Source organism: Erigeron canadensis, chromosome 4, assembly GCF_010389155.1.
Source record: "Erigeron canadensis isolate Cc75 chromosome 4, C_canadensis_v1, whole genome shotgun sequence".
In the NCBI taxonomy this organism is placed as follows: domain Eukaryota; kingdom Viridiplantae; phylum Streptophyta; class Magnoliopsida; order Asterales; family Asteraceae; genus Erigeron; species Erigeron canadensis.
In genome coordinates, this window is record NC_057764.1 from 38939627 (window position 1) to 38949106 (window position 9480).

The window sequence follows — 9480 nt, forward strand, 5'->3', positions numbered from 1 at the left end:
ATAGTCACATTAATCATGTACATAGTAGGTAGCTTCCCTTTTTCTTATTTTTACGTAACCACACATCTACCAACTACATCCACAAAATCAAATCTATTTATACAAACAAAAAATTTCTACATATAATTATTCCACATCAATCAAATATTAATAACGAAGGTTTTTGAGTCATCACCTATGTCACAAAACAATACAACCTTCTAGATACCATGGACCCTTGAAGAACACAAAGGTCAGTCCCTCCACCCCACAAATAAAGGAAGCTAATATATGAAAAGCAGAGGGTAACACCACCAGGCAAAAGTCAACCCGACCAAAGTATTCACGGCGACGTCGCCGCTAATACTCTGACACTGACAGGGGCCCGCTAATTTCTCGTTCAAATTTACCATTACAGACATGGAGGCCCGCAGTATCAGCGACGATGTCGCCGTTAATACCCTGTGTGGTGGGGTTACACATTTTTCCCTGGTAGGGTTACACATCCTGATATGAAAAAGTATACTATGACTCCATAAGAAGAAATGAGCAGTTTATACACCAACTTAGAAGAATTGGTGAATTTCTAGATTTGATTAAAAAATATGAGCAATGAAATCCATGTAGTCAATTTTCACATTATTTATTTCTAAACAAAAATAAGTCATTTTGGGCCTCGTTTTATTGATCAAAAACAAAACAAGAACATAATTCACACAAAGTAAATTTAATTTACTCCAATCAATGTTCCTTGGATCAAAGGCAGAATAAATATTCCTTGTATCAGGGTTACCAAAATATTGTGCGTAATTAACTGCCAAAAAGGTACATGTGAAAAAACACTTACACGCCATGAACACATGACACCATGTATATGAACCTCAGCTGAAAATTTGATGTTATTATTCCACGCGTATTGTTGCTGATACGCGAATAACTTCTGAAAAACAAAAGCCAAAAGGTGTCGTACCAACACTCGACAATGATGGAAACCCTGCATATACATGAGATAAGGAATTCCATAGTCTTGTGTGAATAACCAGAGCTCGACACTGTGATTTGACCCAATTATCCATGAATGGGTATCAAGATTATGTGTTTATCTTTAACAGGTAATATAAAAACAAAGAGGTCATTTTAATGGATATGATAAAACCCCCAAAATAACCTCTAGTAAATCCAGATTATTAGTGAAGTGATATTTATCAAAATAGCATTTAACTTTGCAAAACACATGTATCATCCCACCCAGACATCTTATCCCTTCACCCAACCCATCACAGCCACCAAATTTGCCACCCTTAAATAACGCAGTTGTTACTTATCCGTACCAAGATATGGGCTCTAGCAGAGTGCGGGATTGGTGACAGGTTCTGGCTGCAGAGCTTTCTGCACAAGTTCCGACTGTTCTCTCCCATGAACGGTGTAGAAACCAGTTGCAGTTGCAGCAGATGGAGCGCGGCCAACATATTTGACATCATCTATGGTACCTCTATCCAATGCCTTCATGGCAGTAGCAAGGCGTGGGGCAATGTAACTGTAGGCCCCCATATTCATTGGTTCCTCTTGGCACCAAACAATTTCTGCATCTGAAAGATTACACAAGAAGGATGTTTTGGTCAAATGTTCAATAGTTACACAACAATTTATACAGAAGATACTTGGAGAATATTTGAGGTTTTTTATGTATTATCATGGCTACTATTGTCGTATTAAGAGGGTATCTGAATTTTCAAACCTATCTGAGTATGGTGACTTCGGTTTCTAGTGTTCAGATAATACTTCTGATTATTAGACTATTCATGGGTCGATTAATCAAGTTTCATACCCTTTTTAACCAAAATGCTTATCAAGAAATATTTACTCTTATTTTAACTAGTTAGAAAATTTCCTTCCATTTCAGGAACCCTGTAAAGTCTTCAATTAACATATGCTTTTAGTCATCTATCTCTTAGATTCATAGATATCGGAATTCCCCCCACTCAAAAATCTTATTATCAGTATTATGACTTTGAGCGGTAGTCACATAAACCTAAACACTATTTTCAACAGCCTAGTTTACAAAAAAAAAAGACTTCTGACTAATTTTTTACTAAATGACATAATCAGTTCTAGAACACACAATCCGAACACCCCTAAAGTTTGAACTTACTTGGATAGCGTTTTAGCTCACGCTGGACAAGGTCATACGGGAATGGGCAAAGCTGTTCAACACGGCAAATTGCAACGTCTTTACCATCTACTGACTTCCTATGTTCATCAAGTTCATAATAAACCTGGAAAATACCTTCTGATTAAAGCTAAGCAACTGGAATGACAAAAGCACATCCATGGAAAACCAAAAACTAGGTGAAAATTTCAAAATGCACTTACAAATGGAAAGTTGTCATATGGAAGAAAATTTTACCTCTAACATATAATTTAGATTAATTAAGAAGAAAAAGAATATCTAAAGTGGTAACTTGTCAGACGGGTGAAACAGGCCAAAAGTACCCAAAGTGCTTTTTACAAAATATGATACACTTCAAATATCATTTTAGTTAAAAGGTTTGACTTTTATTTATGCGTTACAAGTTTTGCAATCATTCTTACAACTTCTGAATAAAAAGTGTTTTGATCAACCCAGTCCGGGTCTTTAATCAACTAGCAAACCCCGCCCACTTGCCACACCAGAGAACTGTGAAGAAAATCTATCAGAGTTTTATTATCTATAATCTTGACAAACCTTTCCGGAGCAAAGAACTAAACGTCTAATGCCCTCTTCAAGATCTGAGTGGTCATTCTGGTCCTTAATGAGTCGCTTGAATCTGGTCCCTTGTTTATCGAAACCTGGGTGACCTTGAACATCATCAAACTCGGATAGATTTGACTTGCACTCTTTGTGACGAAGCAAATTCTTAGGGGACATGACAACAAGTGGCTTACGGAACTCCCTATGCAGCTGTAATATGACAAGAAAATGTGAGATAGAAAAAATCCCGTAGAACTTCCATTCATATTATATGGATGAACTTACTTGTCGACGTAAAACATGGAAATAATTTGCCGGGGTTGTAACATTGACAATCTGCATATTGCATGTTTGAATTTGATTGCGTAGTGTTGGTTCCATCTCAGGTATAACATACGGATTATCATCAGTCATCTGTCATCAGATTTACATGGTAGATTGAATTAACATACGGATTATCAAAAGTTATAGTACTAGAAAGATAGGTGCAAATTGAACCCATTTGCTTATTATTGACTATTGAGCCAATCTTGGTTATGTTTCATCACTAACATGTCAAATGAGCTAAATTAGCAATATTTATAGAATGGTTTAAAAGTTGCCAATGTGTCTTTCTAGTGCATACGTTCTTCTAGATCTTTCAAAAGCAACCATTATAATGACATACTTTTAAATAACTGTAATAAAACCATCTAGAGCCTATTGGATACCAAACCAGGCCACCACCATGTTTTGCCAAAACATTAAACTTCCAAGAAAAACCAAGCAACACTTGCAGAATATCCTAGAGGAACTTTAAAATTAACATATCTGACATGAGTAATACCTGAAGGAAGCGTTCCAGCCTTGCACTGGAGTGTTCGGGACCCTGACCATCATAACCATGAGGTAGCAACACAACTAATCCAGTCTGACGCAGCCATTTAGCCTCGCCACTGCTCAAGAATTGATCAAATATCACCTGAGCTCCATTTGAAAAATCACCAAATTGTGCTTCCCACAATACCAGTGAATTAGGATTTTCCATTGAATAGCCCAATTCAAATCCCAGGACGCCAAACTCAGAAAGAGAACTGCATTGAATTGAAAATTTGGACATTAACTTATTAAGACTGGAGATTTGGATGTCAGTGTTCAAAGGATCTCGTCAATTTTGAAATAGGGATGTCTTGAAATGAAACGGTGGAGACTTGGTTGTCAATCCTAATGGCATGTTATCTCACAACATGCATATCATGATGGAACTAGATTACACAATAAGACATTAGATATAGATGAAGATGCTGTTTAAAGAAAGATAGAAAAGAAGATGCTACAAGTGCAAATACAAGTCCAGATGCACAAGCACCAGCTCGGTTACTCTATGCTCTATTATAGCATAAAAATATAAAACTACAAAATAACATGCAGATCTGCTCAGGAGGTGAAATCTTTCAACCAAACACACTACTGTTCACTTTTAAGACTATCAAAGCATTCGGGGTAGTTACATTACATCTAGAATAAATAACGAAACAAACAGATGGAAGCAAAGTAAGAACCATGAGAGTATGTGAAAGTAATATGGATGCTTTGGGAGTTACTCTAGAGTTGCAGCAAAAGATGAACCTGAGTCCTCCAATAATGAGCAGTCAAAAGACATCAAAATTGACATGCCACAGTGGGCGTATTCTGTCAATAATATTATCTTAACAACAGATGTTTGAATGCACAGGACGTCAGGACTAGAACACGGGACTCTGCCTACAGGCTTTTAGCCAAGTTGAATATTTGGGAGGACAATGACAGGATTTTCATGAGTGAAATATCCCAGTGAATAAGGACTATTGAGTCACCTCATCTCTAATTTAATTCCACTAGATTCCATTAATTAATAGTCCCACCCTCCCACTTCCCATTTTACATTGTCCGAAAAAAGCAGTATTTCCACTTTGGAGATTTGACCATTAGTGATTAGACACATAATTTTATTAAAATGGGTGTCTAATTAGATGTCCAAGTTTATTGGAAGGTTGATACTTCTTTTGGCCCATTCATTTGCCTACTCCGAGCCACCCCACCCCTGACTACATGTCATTGAAGAATGAGATGTGTTCATCACAACTTAACTTGATTTCATGACATGGAAGCTCGTCATCCACTTGGAAGGCTCCATTCAAATGATGACAAAAGAATGGCAAAAAGACAAGCTTCGGATAAAATAACAGATAAATACAAAAAATGATGTGCATTTACCTGTTGCTTACAGTAAACATCTCCTCATTTTGATTCATCATCACATGGTCCAAAGGACAGTAGCGCTCTCCGGTCTCCTGGTCATGAACAACAGAATGCCTGTGACTGAAAGTACCTCTCTCAACATCCTGTCCACTCAATCTTACATGATTTCCTTCCACCAGCAAGGTTGCAAAAGCAAGGGCTTCTGCAACTGCCCAGTCAACACCCTCCCCGGTCTCGATCATCTTTAAACGATCTGCGAATATCTTCTTAACTGCTCTGTGAGGCTTGAAAGTTTCTGGTAAAGTTGTGATCGCCTTTCCAACGTTCTTCAAGATCTCTGGTTTGACCCTGCAAAATGGTATGAACCCCTCAATATGATAAAATTATAATTATATCTGAGCAAAACAGCATACAAAAAACTTACCCAGTGTTACGAATACGTGAAAGCTGTTCAGGGGACTTAAATCCAGTCCAGTAAGCTGAAAGCCAATCTCTTCTTTGAGGTACATAATCCTTGCTAGCAAGAAACTCTTCATTAAGAATGGAGGTAACCTTGCTTTGTATCCTATCAATATCTGCTTTTGTTGCTTGGCCAGTTTCTAAAAGCTTCTTCTGATAGATTTCTAGTGATGAGGGGTGATTCCTAATAATCTGTAGCAACCAGTACAGCTCAGAAACTTAAAAAATAGTGTTATATTAGTTGATAAGAAACTTGAAATGATGTAAAAATTGTACGAGAACTGACCTTGTACATTTTGGGTTGAGTAAAAGAGGGTTCATCAATTTCATTATGCCCAAATCTGCGATAACAGACTATGTCAACAACAACATCTGAATGGAATGTCTGACGCCACTCAGCCGCAAGCTCACAAGCATGGACAACTGCTTCAACATCATCACCATTGACATGAAAAATGGGAGCATTCAGAGCTTTAGCAACATCCGTACAGTACTGCGAAGATCTTCCTGCCTGTGGATCAGTGGTAAAGGCGACTTGATTGTTCACAACAATATGAATAGTCCCGCCAGTTGTGTAATTTGGAAGACCACTCAGATGCAGAGTTTCATAAACGACACCTTGTCCTGCAAAACTTCCATCCCCATGAATCAAGATACCCATGTTCTTTGTTCTATCCACATCATTTGAGTAATACTGTTTTGCTCTGGTTTTTCCAATCACAACTGGATCTACAGCTTCCAAGTGGCTAGGGTTTGCAACTAAAGACAAATGAATTCTCTTTCCACCCCTTGTTGGACGATCGTATGATGTTCCCAAGTGATACTTGACATCACCAGTTCCAGTGTAGAGCCCAACTTCATCCACAGGCTTCGTCCCTCCACTGAATTCACTAAAGATTTGACGCAATGGCTTTCTAACAACATTACCTAACACATTCAATCTTCCTCTGTGAGACATTCCAATCACAATACTCTCAACACCAAGATCTGCTGAACGATCAAACATCTCTTTCATTCCGGGGATTAATGTCTCTCCACCTTCAAGTCCAAACCTTTTTGCTGCTGTCCATTTGGTAGCTAAGAAGTTCTCAAACTGAGTACTCCAAATGAGCCTGTCAAGGATAACTTCACGACGCTCACTGTTATATTGTGTTGGAGTTGGAGTCTCGATTCTGTCTCTCAACCAATTACATCGTTCACGATCAGCAATGTGCATGTACTCGTAACCAATGCTTCCACTGTAAGCCTGTTCAAGTCTGGTCAATATCGACCTAAGAGTTTGCACTGGTCGATTTTCAGACAAAAACCCAGACATCCTCCATACACCGAGGAAAAATTCACGGTCTAAATCAGCTTCACTGAAACCATAAAAAGCAGGGTCTAAATCATCAGGAATCTCCCTCTTTTCCAGACCCAACGGATCGATTTTAGCTTTCATGTGGCCATACACTTGGTACGCTCTAACAAGCAGCAACAATCGCATGCTCTCTTGTATAGTCTGGCCAGATATACCAGGAGATGTAGCAGCCTGGCCAACAAAGTTCTTGAAAAAATTGTCCCATGACTCGTCAACGCTATTTGGGTCATTCTCCCAAGCTCTCTGAAGCTCTTCAAGGTAAACACTACTAGTTCCATCTAAAAAGCTGTCTGTTAAGCGAGAAAGTGGAACAGCTCGAGGGACAGGTGCAGATTGTGCTTTTGATCTGACCACTGTTGTATGGAAATATCGATTGCCTGAAGGGACAACATGCTTCCTTGCTGCATATGATCCACTTGGGGATAAGGTCCTTCTGACCGCAAGCTTTGCTATACTAGATCCGGCCCTAAACCACGTCATCTTTTACCAATACCAAGTCCTTTTTATCTTAAGTTATCTCTAATACTGCGTATAAAAAAAACAATCTTTAGTCTCGTAGTCAATAAATTCTGACAAAAACAACAAACAATCAAAAAAACAATTCATTAATCAACCTCTATAACAACATCTAGTTGTCAAAAATTGCTTGTGCTGATTCAGATCATACAGATATATTCACAATATAGACAGTACTATACTTTGGTACAAGTTATATCCTTAATGCTTCATCTAATTTGCACTCGTTTTATGTTGATTGTTCCGTGATCAGATACTTATTACTAGCCATAGTGATCAACATTTCCTTTTCATTTGTAAAATAATGCACAAATTACTAATTAGACAATACAAGGCCCTCGTTAGCACTTTCAAAATCTCACAAACACAATAAATATATAAATATCAAAATGGGTCATATAAAATATTCCACAGAACACAGTCATTGACTCATTGCTTAAAAAATCGAATCTGCCGTGATTCAGATCGTACAATTCATTCAATCCACGACATAAACAACACAATACTATTCCGCCTTATTTGTATTAATTGCATGCATTTTTGTTTAGACTCCAGTAATAACAATAGCAACTACTTGGTTCACCTGGACTGTTTTCCATATCCATATCTATATAATCTACTACACCTGTATCTATATATCTATGATTATACATATATGTAATATGTATAAATACAGCATAATTACCATAAAACAATACAGAAACATAACCTAATCAACACAACCAGGTAAAATCAAATCAAAAAACTAGATCTAAACAATAAATCACTACGCAACGCTAAAAATTCTAGCTTTACAAACATATTTGCACGTTAAGGTTTACGCATCTACAGATATATAAAAATTAAAACAAAAACTAACTAAAAACACAATCATTAGTACAGTAACAGTGATAGTAAAATTATTGAAAAAAAAGAGTAGCAAACCCTAGTTTAACGGAGAGAACTTTGCTTTGCGTGAATCTATCTATCTATCTAGAAATGGAGAAGAGGGATTGATTGTTTCATAATAATAATAATGAGAAGGTTGTGATGCGTTGAAAAAGAATTGTTACAAGTTTGAACCGACTTCACGACTCGAATGAAACACAATATACGGACAATATTATATGATGGTGGCGCTACGATTTTTCTTTATTCTTATTACCATGTGTTGTGTTTGTATAGAAAAGATATTTTTTCAAAAAGAATAGTCTGATCACTTTCTTTTGATCATTACGGTTTACTAGACGGATATTTGCACGATGGAGCGGTGATAATGGTAGTGATGACGGTATGGCAACGGCGGCATTGGTGGTGCCAATGTGCGACGGCGATGGCGGTGGTGGTGGTGTGATAGTGATTGTAAATTAATTGATGTAAGAATGGTTAATATGGTTATTTAAGAGTTGAAAGATCTATGTTGTAATTTATTTTATTTAAGGATTGGAGGATGTACGATAAATCCTCCTAACCAAATAGCCTAATAATCCTCCTAACGCATTAAGAATGTGACATGTGGTATCCACTAATTCTCTTTTTTAATCCTGCCCCCTGATTTTTTCACATGTTATCATCTCATGATTAGAAGGATTATTAGGCTATTTGGTTAGGAGGATCAATCATTTCCCTTAAATTAGTGAATAAAGCAACTGGGTAATATGGTCATTTTAAAGTCTTAATTACTTAAATGGGGAGATGTAGTTTGCTTTATATAGAAGTATAGATAGATATAGACTAACATGGCACCCGCACATCACGTCATAATAGTTACAATCAACAATATTATGTATCGTGTTTTTTTTGTTAAAAACGATACTATGTTTTTTGTGTGTGTTTTCGTTTCCAAGTGGTGGGTTGTGTGTGTTCAATGGATAAGAAATTAGAAGAGTATAAGTGAAATTTTGCCATATGTAACTTTCAATATTAGAAGAAAAAGAGCTATTTTTTATAAAGAAATATAAAAATATTGATAAAGTTGTCATATAATCAATTAATTAACAAGATTATTAGAATAAATTTTTACAAAAAAAATACATCATTCTAAACATCTATATACGTGTTTGTCTTAGTTGCTGGACGTTGGTGGTAGTGGTGGGTGGTAGTTGTGGTGGCGGTGACGGGTGTTGAAGGAGGTAATGATAAAAAGGTAATTGATGTTAAAGAAAAAACGATAATGATAAATCAACTTAATTTGTATGCCTAAAAAAGAACCTAATATAGTTTTTTTAGGAATTGAGTA

General features: G+C 36.8%; 1 protein-coding gene across 1 annotated transcript; it reads right to left on the minus strand.

The window, feature by feature from the left end:
• Positions 1–690: 690 nt before the first annotated feature.
• LOC122598650 (2-oxoglutarate dehydrogenase, mitochondrial-like) lies at positions 691–8345 on the minus strand. The gene is made up of 10 exons (XM_043771237.1): positions 8187–8345; positions 5676–7271; positions 5355–5581; positions 4946–5278; positions 3537–3783; positions 2996–3124; positions 2705–2920; positions 2132–2255; positions 1311–1568; positions 691–973 (listed from the first exon to the last, which is right to left on the minus strand). Exons 2-9 carry the CDS (start codon positions 7224–7226, stop codon positions 1324–1326), a joined length of 3072 nt encoding a protein of 1023 aa, XP_043627172.1. The 5' UTR covers positions 7227–7271; positions 8187–8345; the 3' UTR covers positions 691–973; positions 1311–1323.
• Positions 8346–9480: the final 1135 nt, after the last annotated feature.

Coding starts and splice junctions, on each gene's coding strand:
- LOC122598650 (XM_043771237.1), bottom strand. CDS start 7,226: ATGACGTGGTTTAGGGCCGGATCTAGTATAGCAAAGCTTGCGGTCAGA. Junction 3,784..4,945: donor ATGTTTACTGTAAGCAACAG/GTAAATGCACAT, acceptor AATTCAATGCAG/TTCTCTTTCTGAGTTTGGCG. Junction 3,125..3,536: donor GGCTGGAACGCTTCCTTCAG/GTATTACTCATG, acceptor ATCTGATGACAG/ATGACTGATGATAATCCGTA.